Source organism: Rhea americana, unplaced genomic scaffold (assembly GCF_003343005.1).
Source record: "Rhea americana isolate MKP2758 unplaced genomic scaffold, rheAme1 scaffold_89, whole genome shotgun sequence".
NCBI classification, from domain to species: Eukaryota; Metazoa; Chordata; class Aves; order Rheiformes; family Rheidae; genus Rhea; species Rhea americana.
The window spans coordinates 1,141,055-1,162,391 of NW_028187077.1; the positions used below are offsets into that span (position 1 = coordinate 1,141,055).

Sequence of the window (21,337 nt, forward strand, 5' to 3'; positions counted from 1 at the left end):
TAATTTTAAAACAGTTTTTTCTTTAAAGGCTATACACTAAGAAGTAAACAAAGACAGAAAAATCATAATCAATACTAGGAGATTACTTCTTAAATTTCAGTTGATTATATAAATGTGGTAGAAATCTCTCATAGGCAGATAAACAAACTTTCTCAAAAAAGATCTAAAATTCTAAATAGTTCTAAATCTCTCATACACAAATACATAATTTTGTCAAGAGAAAAGGTCTTCAGAACTACCAATAAATAAAAAAGTTAAATATGTTAAAACCTGAAATCATCTTTCTTGTTGACTTGAACAGGTAACAGCACGATTTTGTTAAAAATTTTGACCTATGAATTCTTCTGCTTAGCCAGAAAACATCTGGAAACACTGAATTAGCCACTGAAATTCAGGTTTTTGTCACTTGCTAATTTTTTTGTTAAAGTACACATTGGTTTTGCTTTATCTTCCCTTTTCATATCTAGAGTAAAATGCTCAGTCTTTCCACGGTGGGGAAAAATGTCAAAAATAATTTTGCTTAATGAGTTTTCTTCTTGAATGCAAGAGAAAGACTCTACAATGGTTTGCCATTGCTTCAACAGACTAAATTATGAAGAAATAAATTTAAAAGATGTGATCTCTGCATAACGTATTCCAGGGGGCTTCAAAACAGTTTCTGTAAAGAGGTTTTCTTATTCATAGGTTAGGATTCATTAGGCTTTTCGGTGGCAAGCTATAAATTACTAGTCAATATTCATACTTATTTTGAAGAAAAAAAAACAGTAAAAATCTTTCACTGAATCCTGGAAGTGGTTTCAGGTTAGCCAAGGTTTAGAGGTAGTTTGCTTTTCTGAATTACATAGGAAGCCTAGTGATGTACAATTTTTAATGTGCCTACTTTACAGTACGTGTAAAATGGAGCTGTTTAAGAGCAAAGATAAACACTTCTCTGTAATCGGTCATGACACCGTAGCTTTTTCTCAGAAAGCTGTATGTTCGGCAAGCCTGTTTGGCAGCTTTTCTGGAGATCATAAATCAAAGGACTCAGAACAATTTTCAGCAGTTTTGTAGCAAGGCCACTGCCCAGGTCCGGGAAGGTCCCTGGGATGAAACCAACGTTCGGGCACCACAGATGAAGATGGCAACAGACACTTATTGCTACTCTATTTCGGGCCAAGAATCCACCAGAAAATTCAGAACTTGGTGATTATTTTTTCAAACAGAGCTGTACACTCAGATAAACTGACTTAAACCAGCAGTTTATACCATTTAAATTGTAAAAGACAAAGCTCTGACAACTTGCATTGCACTCGGGAATTCCACACGGGCGTTTATTAGGAAGATCCGGCACTTGAGTTAACTTCAGACRCTCCATTTACAATACAAAATTCTTTAGCTTTTGCAGACTTTACAAAGGAAATTTGCTATTCATACTCTGAATGGGCATATGTATTTATTTGCCTTTCAAAGTGCATGCAGTCCACTTTGCCGCTGATAATCTGCATAAAACTGGATTAAGGAATCAGGAATTCTTGGGGTCACGATAGTCAACGCAGACCGAAAATGGTGTCCCGTTACACGCTCGGCATGTATGTCTTCCTGAAGAGCTAGAAGGGCTGCTTCTCTACAGACTGCTGCTATCTGTAAATAAACGATAAAAACAATCTTACAGATGGTACTATTACTAGAAGATCTACTAATTGAAATTAAGAAAGCAAGCACAAGAACATCTACATATTGCAAATATTCACAAGAACAGAGTTTCCCCGATGTTCTTCTTAATAAATGAGGTTGGGGGCGAATAGCACTTCCAAGAAACAGGATATAGCTCAAAATCCAAACCACAGTAAAACTACATTTCACATAACAGTATGTTGCAAATCACTTCTAACTTGATAATCATATATTACCTTGTGTTAAACACCCTGCAACACGTGATAAATTAAAAACCCAATGCCCAGCAATACATTTGCCTGTCCCCAAAGCACAGGAGCAGATATTCCCAGGCTCTGTGGGCACTCTTCTTTTTAAACTTTACGCTGGGAAAGAAGTAAAAACAATTAATTCAGAAAGGAAGGCTAGAAGGAGAGGAGTGTGTGGAAGGGGAGGAGGGTTAAGGTCTCATACCCTGAAATGTGTTTTTAAGCTCTCTGGACTTCAGACAGCGGAAACAGACTGATGCCAGTGTCATTCTAAAGACACATTACTGTGGTGAAAAGAGCTTGTGGAATGAAAAGAGATATTGTGATTTCCAGTGCAACAGGGAAAACAGTGATTGATATTGACTGCTCCCTTATATCTGTAAATGAAAGAGCCAGCTGAAACACATTTGTCCAGCTATTCAGCATATTTTCTCTGTTTGTTCACTTACTGAAAAGGGTTCCACTGCTTATGCCGTGCTAATGGTTGCCAAAGCCGTTTAGTAGCTTTTTAGAGGATTTAGCAGCATGTTTAGGAAGCTTTCACAAGAAAACATGCATGGATTTAGATGGCTTTGTCAAGTTACAACAATATTACTATTAGTTCTGTGCTGCTCTAATGAGCAGTGAAGCTAAACACTGCTGTTATGCATTTTAATGCCTTTCAGGACTTCAGAGACAGTTAACTGTGGAAGCACAGCTGAGATTTAGCGCACCAGCTTCTTAGAGAGATAAGCAATACATCATTTTAGAAAATAATGCAGATATCCGTGTCATTCCATTTAGATTTTTCAGTAAGTAGATGGTGTGACTATTTTACTAACTCTAACACAGGTATAAAGCTACTTAAAGAAAAAAAAAAATAAATAAAAACTCTCCTCCACCACCCTCTTCCAAAACCCAAACCTAGAAATCTTTCAAAGGGGAGAAGACTCCTAATGGAAAAACAGACGCCAAACATCCTGAATTCCAAAATTGTGCAAAGCAGGAGACCATTTTCCCTTAATAAATACTGCAGTAAGGGTGAGTTTTCCACAGTATTAAGAGGAAGGGACCTTCTCTGAGTTCACATTATTAAGAAAATCAGAACACATAATCGTTCTGCTCTGCTCGCAGACAGCATCACAAACCTACTGCACCAAAATTACGAAGCGGGGCGTTACTACAGCACTAGAAAGTTCAATTGCCTGGAACATATCTACTTTTACTGGAGAAGCGGAGAAAAAGACAGTCATACTGGCAGATTCAGAAAAGAAGAAACAACACTATTAGTCTTATCTCTTCTTGTTTCACTTGTACAGTGACACATGTAGGAAGAATTTGCCCATAAGTCAGTATTTCTGATGATATTTTTATATGTTTTCTCTGCGATCCTGCCAAGAGTATCCGTAGTATCAGTAACAGTGACCATGATCAACCTTCAAAGGGTTTTTTTATTCTTAAAGGCTGCAACATAAGTTCTGTGACAACTGAAAGTCAACAGACATGAGCAAGTACCAGAAAACGGGTATTTTTTACTTGTTTTCAGAGGTTTTTGAGCTGCTTTTAAGGGAAGAAGAAAGAAGTTTAAGACCTGAATTATTGTTCTCTCTTTTCCTGGCTGCACTCAGAATTTGTGTAGACTAAATCTTTCATATACTATTCAGGAATAAACAGCAGGCATTATGGCACAGTGTTAAAAATTTGGGCCCTTCTGTCTGGTCACAGAAGTCCCATGTCGTTGTTTCCATTCCTTTACTACCCCAGGAAATCAGGTTTCTCAGGTAAGAGATTCAGGAAAACAAGTTTGATTATTTTCCTGTATTCAAGTATGTAAACTTAAAAAAAAGTCCTTACAGGTATTCTCATTAGCTAGTAAAGCTAAATCACCTGCGGAAGGCAAACACAAGTAAGATAGCCAAGGTGAAAGGAGACTGAATTCATCTGGTGAAATCTGCTGTATTATTGGTCTAAGGTCTGAGTTTTTTCAAGAGGTATTTCTTGTCCTAGTTGTACTGGGACAATTCATCCTAGATGAAGCAATTGAAGGATTTTTAAATTCATTTCTGCCTAGATTAAAAAAAATATTAATGGGGCCAAGTGAGACAAGAGAGGAAAGGAAACAGAAGGGGCTAACTGACACCAAAAGAAGAAAAACACTGGTTTTGCAGCAAGATAGCCACCCCTTCCAGGCGCAGAGGCACTCCAAAAACACAGACTGYATCTAGATCATCAGTCTTAATAGTTTGCAATACTTATCCTCAGTGAATTTGTCCAATTACTTTCTTAAATCATCTCTGGTTTTGGCCTCTGCAGCTTCCTGCAGTGAGTGCTGTGGTCTAAGCGTGCACTGTATGAGAAAGCATTTGTGCTTGTCTTAAATCCCATAATTTCAACAAGTGCCTCCTGGTTCCCGTGTTATTAGAACAGTTGTTCCCTGTTCACCTTCTCCATATCATCAGTGATTTTACAGATTTGTATCCCACCCCCTCTCAGGCAAGTCTTTGCAAGCTGAAGAGTCTGCAGCGATTCAGTCTCTGCCCCTGCTTCACGCCGTTTCTAGTTTGGCCACATCGTTTTTTCATTGAGTGGTCGAAGCCGTAAAAGGCATTAGGATGGAGGGAGATGAGGTGGCTTGCAATTCCTTTCCTCACATCCTATTTGCCTTTTTCACTGCAGTTTAGCATGGAGACAATTTTTCCAGGAATTATCCACAGTGCTTCCAACATCTTTTCCTGAGTGATGATACCTAATTTAGATCTTCTTCTTGTGAATACAAAGTCTGGGTGAATTTCTTTCTCCCATGTGCCTTGCCTTCCATCTGTCAGCAGGAATATTGTCTACCTGCCTCCATAAATGAATGCTGTTAACCATCATGACCAATTTACCAGTTTTAAGACATATCTTCGTTATTTTCAAATGCAAATCCAAGGCATCGCCAATTTTACTTTTCAGTATAAAAGAAGAAAAAAGTGTGGTCTTTTGGATCTCTGTATATAGTAAAGAATAGGAATAATATCCTGTTCCTGCTCCAAAGGCAAAATTGTGGTGCAGAGTCCTGAAGGACAAGGAAGTCAATTCTTGACTGTATCTTAATATACAGAGGCTTTTGGCACTGACTGCTAAAGCAGTGATGAAGACATGTCAGAAACACCACTGATTAAACAGCAACAAACCAGGCAGCAGGTAATTAAGCAATAACTACTGAGGTGTAGGACGTTTTGCAGAGATGAATAGCCAGCCAGGTGTTGCTGGATACTGTTAAATCTAAGAATACACCTCGTTTAGATTATTAATACTAATATAAATTAAAGTTTAATTAAAATGATACATATTTTTCAACAGAATGAGAAAAAACTGCTGACCTAGGTATTAGTCTGATGTCTGAAATCCCTTCTTAGCATGGAAATAATTTTCAATTCATATGTTAAAAATAGATTATCACGTTTTTTGTTAACAAAAGAGTTGAACAGAAGGAATGATTTACTACCCGGGTGAGTGTTTCTAAGATCATAAACTAAACTAATTTAGAGTCTTACATCACAAGTCAAAAAAACAACTGTATCAAGTTATCCTTGGAGGAAAAGAGAGAGTAAGATTTGCTATCTGAACCGCACACACACACACACACGCTTCGACTGGTAAGCAGCAAAGCCACACGCAAGCGCACAGCTATGGTATAAATAATGAGGAGTATCAAAAAGAAACAGATTTACACCTAGTCATTCCCTCCTCCTCATCACCCCCAGCAACAATAAAATGTCCAGGGCCAGTTACTGTTYCCTGAAGCAAGAGCGTTTGGCATAACCCATCTTTCTTCCAAAACCAGTGGTTACATGGGCTGATTCAACTTGGCTGATTCCCCTCCATTCTGGCATTAAGCACCAACTCTTTCCAGAGGACTCAAAGTCCTTTTCAGCTTCTTTGTATTTAAAGTGCTCTAAATAGCTTTAAAGAATCTTTTTTTTTTTTTTTTTTTTTTAAAAAAAAAGGCTTCTATGCTAAAGCCTTAGGTATTTTCAAGAAAGTGGTTTTGTTCGTGCAGAGTCTGCTGGGAACACCTGTGAATGTGGAGTTTAATTGGGCTGCAGCTGGGGTCGATTGTGCGCGCGGTAACTGGCAGGCGCTGGCTGCCTGCACATTGTGTTTCATTTTCCTTTTTCCTTCCTTTTTAACTCGCTCCTCCACCCCGCCAGTTAAAGTTGTAAGGGACTGTGTGTAAAGGGGATTAGGAGCCTGGAAACAGAATAGTACCCTGCGGTTTGTGAATAGTGCAAATTGTGGTGCTTCCTGGAGGAGAGCTACCTGCAAGGCCCCGTGCTCACGTGCTGCGTGCCTGCTAGGCAGTGTAAAAGGAAGATTATGTAGAGGTTGAGGGGGCAGCTTTCCCGCTCYGTTAAGGACAGATAAAAGGTTCATACATGGCGTTTTAAAAAGCCATGAATAACTCCCGGGTCAGGACATCTGTTTCTCACTCAGGCAAACTCCTACCAACGTCAGATGCTCTCTGCCACCCTTGAACCAGAAGCAGCTCTACCGAGGGCAACGGAGTTGCACCAGACAAAACTGGGGAAGCCAGAAAGCTCTCAGGACCCGGGGCCCTCASCTGGCTTAGAAAAGAGGCGGGCATGGAAGCCTCCCAAAAGCGAGAACAGGAAACAAATCAGGAGCGGGAGCACTGCAGGCAGAGAGACTAAATGGATGTAAGAGCAAAAGGGAGCCAAACACTGCTGCGAGGATCTCAGCTCGGTGGAGCTCCAGCAGCTCCCGAGCGCCCGTAAGGGATCTGCACGAGGCTCAGCGCAACGGTGGGCAGCGACAGCAGCTACCCCCAGGTGCCCCCGTGCGAGGCTTTCGCCGACGCCAGCCGGCCGCCCCTGCAGCGAGCGCGGGACGTCACGTCCCCGCCGCCTCCGTCCCTCCTTCGGGCAGACGCGGCTCCCGCCGCGTCCCCGCCGCGGGCCCTGGCACGGAGCAGCCCCTTTCACTAGCCAACTCAATTCACCAGACCACCAGAAAACTAATCCCGAAATAAGCGTTAGCTGGGCGGGCAGCAGGACGGGCGCGGGCAGGCGTGGCGAGCCCGGCCGGCACAGCCCCGCGGCAGCGGGACCCCTCTTGCCTCGGCGGCCTCCGAGGTTTTGTCCTCGCTTTCCCYGCTCCGGCATCGCCGCAGGGTTTCTGACGCGCAGGGCCGTCTGCTCGAACCAGCGCAGGGATCACAGCGCGACGCCCGCCGGGCCGGCAGACGTGCCCGAGGGAAGGCTTTGGTACAGGAGCTTACTTTTCAAGATAAAAATGCTACTTCAAGATGTCACAATTTATCATTTTTTCTTTAAAACAGGCTGAACTGAGATGCTTCTAAGTGGTGAGAGGTGTTCTTTTTTGATACATTTTAAAAAGGACTAAATTTAGAATTTCGCTTTTCTTTCAAACTTTCCTGTTTCATCTATAAAACAGGAAAATACGTGACAACTTTTTTCTCTTCTCTTAGAAGAGAGATTCTTATGGACTGCTACAAATTCTGTTTCTTTTAGGATAAAAAGCTTCCAACACTACGAAATAACTGATTACCCTGTGATACATTTTGAGCTAATCTTTGAAAGACGCACAATCTCTCCCATATGGGTACCTCTCAATTCCACCCAGTTCCAGGCCCCACGATCAGTTGGACTCTATGTTTGGTCATCTGCAAATGAAAAATAATATACTCTAAACAAAATGCTAAAATATATTGGCATAATGCTTTTGGCACAGGATCCATTCATTCCTCAGACTGACATACTCTACCCATCACCGTAGCTTCTAGGCGCGTTTCCTTAATAGATGTTTGCCATTTTACAGAATCTTCCTAGCTCACAACAGCCAGGTCAGAAAAAATAAGTGCRCAAGGAACTCACAGGCCACCTAAGTGCCTCAGTGAGGCAGATACCTCCTTGATCTTTAAGTAGCTGTGTTTTAAAATGTTACTAGTTTTCTCAAGTCTACTTGTGTCTATTATAGTTCTATATTCACGAACACCTGGAACAGATGAGCTGCTACRCATTTTGAAAGCATCTTCGGTAACAATATACTATAATTAAATATCTTTTTATAAAAAATATACTTCCTTCTTCCCTATTAATTAAAGAGACATTCAATATGAGTTGACACTGGATAGTTTATTTTACAACAGATCTGCAGTGATGTAGAGGTATCTTTGCAGCTCTCAAGCGGAAAGGACTTCTTCCCATTAGGTGAGAGGACAGGCATTGTAATTTATGTGTATCTTCTGTCTCCGATCCAGCAAACTGCGCAAACAATCTCTGCTAGCCCTAGTTTATGAGAGGTCACTGAGGAAACGTCTTTGAACAAGACCAGCTCCTTTAACGACACCCGTAGGTGATGTTAGTTCAGATCAGACAGGCTCAATGCTTCTTTTAGTATTTAATCTCTGATTTGTTTATCTGTGTAGTTTTACAGAGCAATGYGTGCATGGCATGTCCAGAGCTTCCCTTCGGCGCTGCACGGGGACAGAAGGCGCCGTGCCGCCTGCCTGCACTGGCCTGACCAGAGCCGTGCTTCCCGCTGCCGCCTTTCCACGGCGGCCACAGCTGCTCCGCGGGCCACGGCAGAGGCCGCGTCCTTCCTCCGCCCCCCGCTCCAGGCTCAGCCGGAAAGGCTGCGTGTTGCATTCGCCACGCAACTCGCCGGAGGCGGCATGGCAGCAATCCCCTCGCGGGGGAACGAGGCAGCGGCCAGCGCTGCCAACGCTGCCTGCAACTGCTCTTGCAGCACCGAAAACGGAGCACGGGTTGTGCCTGGGCAGCAGACAGCATCATCTGTACCAGTAGCTCTTATTATTCTATAAAGCTTAAACACACCCAGAGAAGAGAAGGAAAAGATGAGGTGTGCAGCCAAAACTAAGCGTATGTATCATAACCACAGCACATGATGACAGCTGAAGAGAATAAACCCGAACCTTCAGCGGTACACGCTAAGTGTCCTCGCGCATACTTCCACTCCTCCTGACATGTTCGAACAGAGAGAAATTTCAAACCCATTCGTAAGCGTTCCTTCTTCTTCTTTTCACTCTCTTAAAAATATTACTAGATGCGGTATCTTTCCAAGCAGTATATAAAACATGTAAATTCCAATTTAACTTTTGTAACTACAAGCCCAAAATGCAGCTATTTTCCAAAATGCACTATGTCGATATGGATCCCATCACTTTGGCAGAGACATGGCATAGCTACACCTTTCACAAAAGAATTCCGTAACAAAACGAGTTTTTACATGCTGGGACAAAATATTTTTAAACAGCACTCTCTGCCAACTTCAAGTTTCAGCTATATTTGTGCAACTAAAAAAAAAAAAAATCACACACATGTTTCTATACAAGATTAAGCTGCATTTCTGGTTAACCTCAGAATTATTTCATTTTTGTATAAATATTTAATGAGAAAGTTTAACTTCTTCCCTTCAATGAGGAAAAGGAAGCCAAACCACTAGAGAAACAGTCTTTCTATACATACACAAACATGTGTGTGTGTGTGCGCGCGCGCGTTTCAACGCACTCRTTTTAATTAAAAATAATTAACAGAATGCTGTGTTCTCTCTCACAGTATGCTGTTACTACCAAGGACCTGTACACAGAGCCAATGCTATTTTGCTGAACGCCTCTAGCAAGATAGATTGAATTATGCAACCAAAAATCTAAAACTAAAAGACTTGGAGGACATCTTCAGCTATATCTATCATAAGTTTCTCTCTAGAAAAGGAAAATAAAACAAAACGACAGAATGGATTTGGCAGTTTCTACCTTATGAAACCTATCAYAGTGTACGTATTAAGTAGTTGCTTTGGCTGGCTCTCTTTTCAGATTTTGAGTGAGGCAGATATGCAGCTGGGTGATACGTTGAGCATATTCTGTATTTCACGCACTGAAAAATAATTCATGCCTTTGCTTCTCTCAGACCAATAATTCCTTTCTCAAATTCAACCTGGGGAAATAACAGAGGCCTCAGGCTCCTGTCAMAACAAAGCATAGAAAAACAATTCTGCAAAAGGAATTGGGAAAAGTGCCCTCCCTTCACTAAAAACGTTTCCTTTTCCCCCTGTWGCACACGGGCAGGCTAGAACTGCAACTCGTGTTGAGCAGCTTGAGCAGTGTTTCCACAGCATTATATCACTACAGCCCTAAACTTCCGAATCCATCCAGCAAAAAGGAAAGCAAAAATCCTATGGGTGTTTAAACRCTCCTTTACACCTTATCTTTCGAGCTTCCAGTACACCAAACACCATCTCTGACTTGGATCTTGTGTGGCAGGTCCAAAGTAACTGTGTTGGTAGTTACCTATGTATGAGATACCACAGTACAATACAGTAAATGCAATCAAGCACAGTTAAAAATAATGGCCAGAAAGTTTAGGAAATCTTTTGGAATCTTACTGTTTCTATCAATTTAGATAGAAAGCACACAAATCATACTGTAGTGTAAATAAAAGAGATGCAATCTTTCCAGCTGTGTTCTAGCCTGCACGGCTATTTACACATGCGTACACRTACGGCGTTGAGGCAGGCAGCGAGAGAAGCAAGACGCTTTGGAGGCTGAATCGGGCCTTTAGACTGTGAGATGAATACTGCCCTTACCAGAAGCTCTCTTGTTTTTTATTCATTGGGTCTCAGTTCCTGGCAGTGGAGAGGTAACAGTGTCTGTTACCCTGGTGGCCAGCAGCCCGCTAGAGGAACTGCAGACTCTGAGTTTATCTCTTGGAGCTTTCAGTGCTGCTTACTTGGCTCGTGTTTGCCAACAAAATCGGGAAGGAGGGCTAGAGCTTGCCTATATTGTATGGAGGCAGAACATGGCTGGGAGTATAGGTGGGCCTAGGAAGCAATGCTGGTAGCCAAAGCCAGATGACTCGTCGTGTGGTTATTACTCCTTGAGAAAGTAGCGGAAAGGCTGCTAAAGAACTTAAAGGATGCTATAGTGCAAGTTTCTAGTGTGCAAGAAAAGTTGAGAAGTAATTAGCAAGAAAAAACAATGAACAATATTAATAAGTGAAGTAAGAATAGAGATACGCCAACAATTACTTCGAGTTAAGGATTTATGTAAGGGATATATTTTAGTGGAATAGAAAATCTGTAAAATAGCAGTAAGGCAGGTGTGACAGTGCAACCTGCACTTCTGTGACAGGCGCACCATCTATGTCAGTGATGCACCGGTCCCACTGCCTCTTTTACCTGGCTCCTTGATGAGCTTGTTCAAATGCTAACTAGCAGAAACCTAAGCCAGCAGGACAGAAGAGCAGTTTCTGCTGGTTTAGCACCCTTGAACGGGCTCATGCAGGGTGCAGATGAGCGCCACGGCTGGCAGGCAGGAAGACAGGCTCCGAAAGCAAGGGAGGGGACAGGACTGTGGCAGCGAAAGGGCTTATGCCACACTGGAGCCTAGAGACAAAGTGAGCCTCCACGCAAATGTTTTCACTTGTGCAACTTCTTTCACTCATCTGCCTACTCAAAAGCCAATGCAAGCTGCATCTGATTCAGAAATACTATACCTGGTATATACAGAGAGGCCTTCGCTGGGGTGGGCAGCCCTGTGAAGGGCCCTTTCAGGTGGGCAGCCCCCACATTTCCCCTAAGGATAGCGGTTTTTTTCTTGACAACCCTGGATCTACTGGGTCTTAAGATTTGCACATATCAGAAAACAGTACTTTGAGTTATTCATTCACAGAATATTTAATAAACTTCTACCATCAATAACAGCATATCTGCCAACCAATTTTAGTTTCAGAAGAAGCTCTGAACGATGTACCTTGGGTGTATCCCTGCTGTGTCTAGTGCRACTGGTCCATAGCTAAGCAGACCCACTGCTTCTGGGTCTAAAATTCTAGTGAATCACTGAGTGCGTAGGGCGAGGGATTCGTAACACTGTTCTGAAGAACCCAGCTCCATCGCAAGTGGAATAACTTGTAGCTAATATAACTGGCACCTAAGAAACTAGGAGTAAACAAAAACACAGAACGGGCCAGCCTAAGGTAAAATGCAGAATCTGTGTTTTGTAAGAACTGTAAGAATCTGTAGTCAGAGCTGCCACCTATCTCCAGGGAAAACTTAGGAGTGAACAGACTAACAGGGCACATGYTTTTGCTTTGCTAACATTAAAACTTGTCATTTGAGTGCCCTGCTGCAGTTGAATAAACCGAATCCACGTCATGTTGAAAGTCACTTTAGTGTTCCAGATAACTGGATCTGCTACTCCTACGAAATTCCTCCATTTCTTCCTTTTCATGCTTACAAACTCCTTCTCAGTTTGTGCCATGTTATTGTAAAAACCTCCTCAGTCTCTTGGGTTTCCCACCCCCTTCTTTGTTCAGGCAAGAAGGGGGCCAATTTTCAATGTTATGAAGACTTAGAAAATGGATCATCTGCATTTCTGTTCACTGAACAAAGATGTTTTAAGTTCAAAATTTATTCTCAGCATTTTTGTAAATATACACAGGAGAAAGTAGAGAAGTTCTGCCGGGACAGCATCTGACACCATGGTAGAGCCTGGGGCCAGGGGAAGAGCAAGTGGCTCCCAAAGGAGCTGCTGCAACTGTAACACAGCCGAGGACATGACAGAGCAAGCTGAGCGCTGTCGAGGTCAAGAACTAAGTACTAAAGCAAAAAAAAACTTCAAAAGTCATTAAGAAATGTTATTATAATTAGTGACATGGCTGGTCTGTGCAGYTTCCATGCTCTTGAGCTAACAGGTCCCATGTTTGAAGGACAGTTACAAATCTGTGGTTCCCAWAAAGTTACCTGTATGAACGTGCTTTTTGCTATTTCACTGATACATCTAAGACAGGAGGAGACTCCACCATGGAAAAGATTCTGCTCACCCAGCTTCACACTCCCAGAGAAAGTGGTTGCATCAGCTCACTTTGTCCTCGCAGCTACGAGGCCGAAGGTGGAAAGAAAGATGAAGGAAACAACTATTATGGAGAGCAACAGGAGAGGCAGACACAGCCCTTGGAGGGGGAGGGCTTTGGCAGAAAGGGAAGAAGAATAGGAAGGAGAAGATGAGAAAAACACCGAGGACTATAGGTTACACAGATCCTAGCCAGCTCCCCAACCTACAGCCTGAAGAGTAAGAACACCCGGCAGTCGGCCCACAGCACCAGCCTCTTCATTAGAAATACTCWAGTCTAGATCTTCAGAATATCTAGCATTCCTCTCTGGGGGAAGCGTGGTAGATAGGCTGGAGAAGCTTATCTGCTCCTCACGCCGGTGGTGTTACAGAAGCACTCCCCTTCACAGGGCCTGCAGTACACGTATGCCTTCTCGTGAATTTTCATAAATATTTTACTACGCTGCATTGTGCAGCCAAGTTATATAATGACTCCATAAAGCATAACCGCTCCCCTCAGGGCCTTGTATCCTCTCCAGCACACTGGGGAATCGCCTAGCAGTGCACCGCACCGCACCGCACACAGCACAGGAACGCAGASGAGGCTGGTAGCAACCTGCCAGCTGACCCTCAGCCGAAGCAGCAGAAAATAAAGGATGTTATTACTCGGCCAGCAACGCTGGCACCGTCTTTAGCCCCTGCTGCTCTGCCTTCCTAGTACGGATTTCTACTAGCATTGTCCCTGAGCCCCAGTCAAGAGATGAGTTCCTAAGATTTGCTCAGGAACTGCCTACGTGCCCGAGAAAGGGTGAGCTTTCCAATTTCCAGTGTATTATATTTATTCATCTTACATTAGGTGCACAGACACACTGAGTGTTTTAGCACCTGTCCAAACACTGTAAAAGATGATCCAAAGAATCAAGGCAGCACATATAGGATGCTAGCACAGAGCAAGCAGTTTGCATTTTGCAGTTTGCAAAAATAAATGCTGTTTGCTCTCTGCTTTATAACTATTCAATATTGTAAAGATCAGGAAATGTCCTTAAAATTTCCTATTTGATATCAGACTGACACTTTTCAGGACATCTTGAAGACTTTGTGTTATCAATGCTTTGCTTTGTATGGTGTGACAGAGTCCTAAAAGCATGAAATGTCACAAGAAAGCTGGATTTCATTGCTTACTTTTGGTTGTGTAACACCACACAGCTATTGCTTACCTCACTAGTCCAAATTTGTCAAGAAGGGCACTCCAGCCTGTTTTATCAGCAAGTGCACCTAAGTGTCTACTCAGCGTGTTCACAAGCTGCATCAAAACGTGCAAGATGTGCAGCGCGACTGCAGTTCAGAAAGCCTCTGCTCCTGCTATAAGGTGCACCCCCAACTCATCAAGTGTGGTAACGACTTACAAAACAAGCACGGTAACTTTGAAAGCCCCAGCAGTGAACGTGGCRTCAAAGCACGCTACCTCCAACACTGAAGTCTTTTTTTTCCCCCCACAGAGCCATACACAGAGTGCAGCTGTAGCACCACAGAGCCCTGAAACAATGTGGGACTCTCATTCGATGTCATTAAATGCTATCTCACTAAATTAAAGCCCACAAGTAAGTCACATTGTATCCATAAGCACTTGCATGCCACAGGCCTCTCCCCTTCTGATATTTTACTCAGCTGTGGATCATTCAAAATCCCACAGAATAAATATTTCACCATTCGTACATTTTTTTTGGTGAGGGAAGGACCTTCCACCCCCTCAGCGGACACAGTTTTCAAACCACACTGCCAAATATTATATGATRTCCTTTCCAGAGTTAATTTTTAATTTCCTGACTATACTGCATGAGAAATTTTCAAATTGTCTTGGCAGTCACTTCACGGCATGTGCAGACCTAATTGCAGAAGTGAATGCAGAGTCAGCCCAAATGAAAACCTCCAGACTAACTGAAGAATTCCTGCAAAATTAGTTAGCTGGTTAAATTAAGTTCCAGAAAGCACTGCAATCCAAAAAATGATTGCAAATGAACATAAAGGGTGCAAACCTTCCTTGCCCCAGTTTGCTGTGCAGTAAAGGGAGACAGGTGTCTTAAACATGTCGCTCAAAAATTTGATGATTTTCCATTTTCATTTTTAATGCCACAATTCATAGCTCTCAGATGTGGTATATGGCTATCAATCTTGGCACCCTCTTCACTATGAAAGAATTTCCCCTAGTATTCAATTTTCTTTGCTTTACCTTAAGTCACCCTAATCACGCTGACATCTACTATCGATGATTATATTAGCCCTAAAAGATCCTTAAACAAATGAAAAGGACTGACTTCCACTCCTAAAAGTTCTGCTTCCAATTTTCTAAAGGAAATTAAATAATGTATAAATCAAATGCTGGGCTCAGGCCCAGGCAGCTGAACATCGCTTTGTCCTTTCAAAGTGAAGAGGAAGTGTCTGCTACAGAAGGGACAAGCCAAGAGAAATAAAGCTTAACCTCAGCTCCATGTGAAAGTGATTTGGGATAATCGAGGGAATCTGCAAAGAGGTTAAAGCTGGGACCACATACTAACAGGAGAACTTTACATGGTGATCAAAAATATATCATGAGTTGACCTTCACCTTGGGAAGTTATGCAGCCCTTGCTTTTTGTTACACTGGAGCGGAGCATGAAGGGCAGGAGAAAGAAGAGATGAGCAGGAAGTGTAAAATCTATTTATGGCAGGCATTTGTCATGTCATAGCAATCTTATCGTTTTTTCAGMGTGCAAGACTTATAAAGAAGCACTGCCTGACAACGGCACAGCGAGTCAGCTGTGCAATCAGTGCACACAGTACTTCGCAATTCTTCTTCAGCTAATACTGCAGAACTCAGATTAGTAAATCGGCCACCGAGGGAATTCTTAATTTATGTGACTACTGATGGACTGCTTGTCCCTCTCTTTAATGCAATATATATCTGGTGGGGGGGGGGGTAGTAAAAACATGTGAGATGTTTTTCCTGGTATTATTTTCTAAGCAAGGAAGTGCCATAATTGCCGCAAGACATTTCGTAAAACTATTGGGAACAGATGTATTTCACAATATGATTTCTCTATTAACAGAAGATCTTGATCATGTTTACAYGGTTTCAGCAGGAGTTTATGTGGACATTTTTGCACATAAATGAGGGGTTTGGGAATCTGAGGCCAGCACTGGACTTTACAATTAGGTTCAGCATAACCTTATGTGCACACAACACAAGCTTTGATGGAGAGAAAAGACTTGATGTTTGGATATTGATGCTGCAATTAAGAACACACTTCTCCATTTACAAAGTCTTCCTATCCTCATCTTTAAAGACTGCAGAGCATGTTAGAGGCAATGCTTAGACTTCAAGAAACAATAACCAGAGAAACAAAACACAGCAGAAGAACCTAATCTTTACACTTTATCAAGAAACCAATAAAATTACTTTGGGCAGTGTCATTTAGCAGTTGTTTGGTTTGTCACAACACTAATTGAGTAGCTGGCAAAACAGGGACAGCCAGGTTAACAGTTGCATATACATATCAATTCAACAAACATCCTGCGTAACTGTTAGAAACATGCCAGGAAACGCCTCATGGTTAGGAAAAAAAAAAAAAAAAAAGAGTCTCCAAACAAAAACACTAACACTTTTTTCACCCTTTAAAAAATAATACACTCCAGTTTTGCAGTGTTACATACTCTCTATACACTCTATTTTGCAGCGTTATTTTCAATTTAGAGTACGTAATGAGTGCTACCGTCCTTTAAATCTCAGGAAACTAAGCACACTTGATTCAGAAGAATCAGCAGGTTTACCAGATTCACAGATTTCAGACGTAGCAACAGGCATCCATATACTTTATGGCAGCTATCAAAAGATTAGAACTGGCTTCAAGAACGTTATTTTAGTAAAAACCAGGCAATTCCATCAACTATCACGTGCTGGCAGATTCTCCTGTCCACCTTCCAGGCTCCCTCTCTCCCCGCAGACCCTGTGCTAATGAGGCATTTGCAGCTAAGGCTGTGTTTAAAAGAGCAAACCAAGCAAAGGAAGAAGAGCTTTAGTGGGACCACAGGGCTTTATACAAACACTACTAGAATAAACTCCTCTGTAAAGACCTCCAAGTTTCCCATCACTTTGTCTCTGCAGGTTACCAAATATCAATAACAAGAAGAAAAAAAAAAACATAAAGAAGGATGGGAAGAAGTAGGAAGTTTTCACAGAATGTGATTGTTTGCCATTCTTGAATTTAAACAAAAGCAGACACGCAATATGTTACTCGCACATGAAAAGAGAAGGCATGCCAAAAGGGAGAGAGAGACTTCTCTCTTTTCCTTTCTCCTCGTTTCGAGGAAGCACCCCTGAATCACACAAGCATATGCTTCGAGTGCCCCGATGTCAGTACACGCAGCTGAAGTAAAGCATATGCCTAAACATAACGCAAAATGCTTATCTGTTTTTTTTTGATTGGAAGCTAGATGGAAGTGTATAAATCAACGAAGAGAACATGTCCAATCAATAAACATGACACGCTTAGACTTACCAGTTCTACAAAACTCTGGACTCAGTAATACCCATTATAACAACTAGAGATGGTTTCTAACGTAGATCCAACAAACTTAATTAATTTACAAAGGAGCTAAAATAGTTGCACTGCTGGCAGGAAGGAGTCAYGGTTAATACCAGCGTGTCACATTTCTACAGTGCTTTACACCTTAAACATGACATTAACATCAAATAGTTAAACGAATTACAGCTAAGATATTATGCGCAAAGCACGTATCAGTAACAGTTGCATCCTGGGTTCCCAAACTCCGATGCGATATGTATTTAACATAAAGATCTCCTACGAACTGCCTGCCTTCATTTTCACAGTCACCTGAATCGTCCTCTCCTCAGGTGTAAACAATTTGCATTTCAGATCTGAACGTGTTAATTAAATGCTTGACACAGGAGGTCTGGAGCTTCCATGAAGTTCTGCAACGCAAGCAGAGAGCAGGCAAAAAAACTTATCTCACTGAACGCTCTCCCATTCATTACAACAGTTTAGCCACTAAGACCTTCCACCTATTTTTAAACACTGATGTCTCCAGTGAAAGGAAAACATGAAGAAACACGAAGGTCTAGCGCAAGGCTACTCATTTCTGCTGAGGCCTGCTGGCTGGCGCTGCTGACGTCCGCTGCGCAGGAAGCTGTGGTTGGGAACTCGGGCAGCCTGCAGCTGCAGCTCTCCGAGCGGTTGGGAAAATGGCAAGAAACGTGGGATCTTCTGCTGGAATGCGGGAGACGCTTCCCATCTGGGACCGTGGCGAGATTAGGCAAAAATTTCGTCTGTTCCAGGCCCAAACAGGAGTCACTTGACTATGGCTTTTGTAGCGCGCTGAGCGCAGGGTTGCAAGTCCTGGCTCTGCCACCGAGGCCGCTTTTCACTCCCAGCRAGCGCTCCTGATGCCCGGGACTGCTCGCCTGCCTGGGCTCAGGCCTCCCCCGGCTGGTCCCGAACCGCACGGACACGCAGGAGCTCCCCGCATCGGCCTCCAGCTCCTTAGACCTTGTGTAACAACGCGAGGGCACGCGTGTAGTCCTTACGCACGTACTGCTCCGTGTTTACCAGATACCATCTGCCTGCTGGGAGTAACARGGCGCACAATAACCTGCAGCAGCTTTGAGGTTGTTGCCATCTGCCATAACCGTTTATTATTTTGGCACCGGATGCGGTGTCTGATGTCCTCGCTCCTCGTAACGAGGTGCGTGCCGACGAGCGAAGGAGCTCCAACGAAACGCTCAAYGAGTGCCACGGCGTTTTGGAAACGGGCCCGAGGGAGGGCAGTTCTCACCGGGAATATAATCCGGTGCGAGCGCGTCTGCAGCTCGGCTTGCCAGAGCCCCCGGCGGCTCCCCGGCAGCCCCTGCGCCGTGCTGGGCCCCGCGCTGCCCTTCGACACACAGGTGCCCTGGCCCCAGTAACTGCGGTGGGAAGTACTCTACCGGGATTGAATTTCTTGGTAACAGGGGGGACTGGATCCTAAATTAGCAATTTATAGCTTTCATCAGGCTTATTCATCCTTAGGCCAATTTATCTTCTGGCGCAACTCCACTGCGGGTCGTGCCAGCAGCAAGTCTGGCCTAACATTTTCAAATTCATTTCTGCAGTATGATCTTTGTATGGCTTTGGGAAGACTATTTGTGTATCTTGCTATAGACCTTGCAGGAGCAAATATCAACTCTGAAGAAAGATTCTGACTGCACAACTGCTCTTTCACGATTAAAAAAAAAAAAAAAAAAAAAAAGTGGCCAAGATAAAAACAACAACAAAAAAAAAGTGGCCTAGGATACAGACAAAAGATCCAGGTTGAAATATGTTTAACAAATGTGGAAAGTTAATGCCGTCCTGTACATTGCTTTGTTAGTTATTAGTATCTAAGTATTCTCCATGGTTAAAAGTATATTAATGAGCTGGAAGACAAAGTGATCTAATCAGAAGAGATCAGCAGTAGTTTATCCTGTGGATGATTTACATGCAGCAGCCATGTGTGTTTGTTTATCATCTCTACGGCTGGTAATGAGTTTTTGACATGATGGAAAGCTGCGGTAGAAAAATGCACTCTGTTCCTCACGTTGAGTAATTAACACTCTACTTAATCTGGAAAAAAAGGCACTTGAAAAATAAACAGTAATTGTCAGTGGACCATAAAGAATAGGTAACAGCTAACTCACATAGTGTAGGCCTAAAAACTGTTGCTGCAACCTCACAAGCATAAAAAGGGGATTTTGCAGCCCCCAACAACAGCATGGTAAGAGTGTGAGCGCACACATACGTCTAGCGCTACCCCAACAGAAACAGCACCTTAATGCTTTCATCTCTTCTAAAAGAGAAGCGTAAATACAYGTTTTCTCCTTGCAGCAGTTTTCTTTTTGTGCCACTTCAACAGCAACAGACCTTAAATACATGCAGAAGTAGTCAATGCCTACACTGTTATTTGTAGGAATCACAAATTACAGTCAGTAATATTGGAGCTAAAATATTCCCTCTCATTCACACTTTGGGCATTAAACTATCGGGCATTTACAAGTKACCTGTAGCAACACTGTTGGTTATCGTCTTCCACCTCTTATTGAGGATTAATAAAATAAGCAGTAAACGACGTTTTCCAAATGTGACACTGACGGGAGAGGCAGTCAGTGTAAAGATGGTTAGACATCAAATCCCCAAATTCAGATGTGTTCAAATAATCCTCTACCTAAGAGGAGTTTGGCTGGCTGCTAGAGCCRGGAGTTGGGGGGTTTGGTGTCCTCAGCTTCCTCTGAAGTCATTCCTTTGCTTTTAGTCATTTCACCAAGACTTTGTCGACACAGGCTGTTATTCTGGAACAGCTACTGCATTTAAATTCACACCCTATCTCATTCCAGGGTAACTTCCTTACGTTAACATGCCCTTAGAAGTACAAGGAAGAGCAYTCGTCTGTGGCTGCATTTAGCCCCAGGCTGAAGTCTCACGAGGTAACAGAGAATAGAGATTTGGCTTTATCTTCTAAACGGTGCTAATGTATATCACCACCCTGTGGAATGAAACCAACTTTTTCTCTCYAATCTCCCAATCATTTCCCACAGAAAGTGTGTATTTTCCCTAGCCCATGAAAGAAGGCAAGGACGTTAGGAAAATCAGAGAGAGTTAAGGGCATGGAGAGCCTCTGAGAGCTGCATCCAAGAGCAAATTTCCCAGCCTAAGATACTGGAGCTATGAAATGGCTTCRTTCAGTGGCTGAGAAACTACCATCATAGTTAAGAGGAAAAAATATTTAGGCTACAAGTACCGAGAAACTATGCTGTGGAGCCTTGGGATTGATTCCCTAGCCGGAATAAAAGGCAAGGTAAAGTAGATAAACACCGAGCAAAAAACCACTAGAGATTGAAGCTTTTCATACATTCTGAATGTCAAAGTAAGGTTTCTTCTGCCAGATACAACCTCGTGTCCTTCCCTCGTGTCCCACTCATACTCTCCGTGCACCACGTTCAAACCTCAGGAGTTCCTGTGGGCTCTTTAACTCTATTAGAAAATGCGTTTTTGCAGTCCTCTGATCAGCTCTCTAACCATATCCCACAGAGTTTATCTGCAACGTTCCCATCACCCCAGAGTAAGCCCGCACTGAGGTTAAATAGATTTCCTGACACAGGTAACAAGCACCAAGCTAGCTGTCGGAGGAGCATATTCTGCACATACACCCGTGAGGCACGAATGGGTAAGTGAAGGCACACACGAAACGACAGAAAAGGGCGACTTGTCAAAACGGAACCAGCAATTCCCCCAAACCTTTGGTTTTAGGAAAAGACTGTGCAGGCTGAAGTCTGCAAAGAGCAGAGTCAGCCTCTCCTGCAGCACTAAACGTAAATTAGCAAGTGGCACATGATTTCTGGAGATCACCAGTTTTCTCTGCACTTCCCCATCAACATTTTTTTTTTGATAGAGATTTAATTTATTTTCTTTTTTTGGTGCCTATATCTCAGTGAGTTCTTAGGTCTATGGAGCGCATCTGTTCCACTCAGATTAATTCTTTCTTTTCCTCTGAGARAAAACAAGTCATAACTTTAAACC

The 21,337-nt window shown here is 42.8% G+C and overlaps 1 protein-coding gene across 2 annotated transcripts in view; it reads right to left on the reverse strand.

The window, feature by feature from the left end:
- Positions 1–1,286: 1,286 nt before the first annotated feature.
- Positions 1,287–21,337, reverse strand: part of AFG2A (AAA ATPase AFG2A) — a 201,908-nt gene continuing 181,857 nt past the window's right edge. For both annotated transcript variants that reach the window (XM_085323911.1, XM_085323914.1), the window contains one exon: positions 1,287–1,623. In XM_085323911.1, coding sequence (XP_085180037.1) covers positions 1,447–1,623 — 177 coding nt within the window. In that variant the 3' untranslated portion in view covers positions 1,287–1,446. The remainder of the gene's footprint in view (positions 1,624–21,337) is intronic.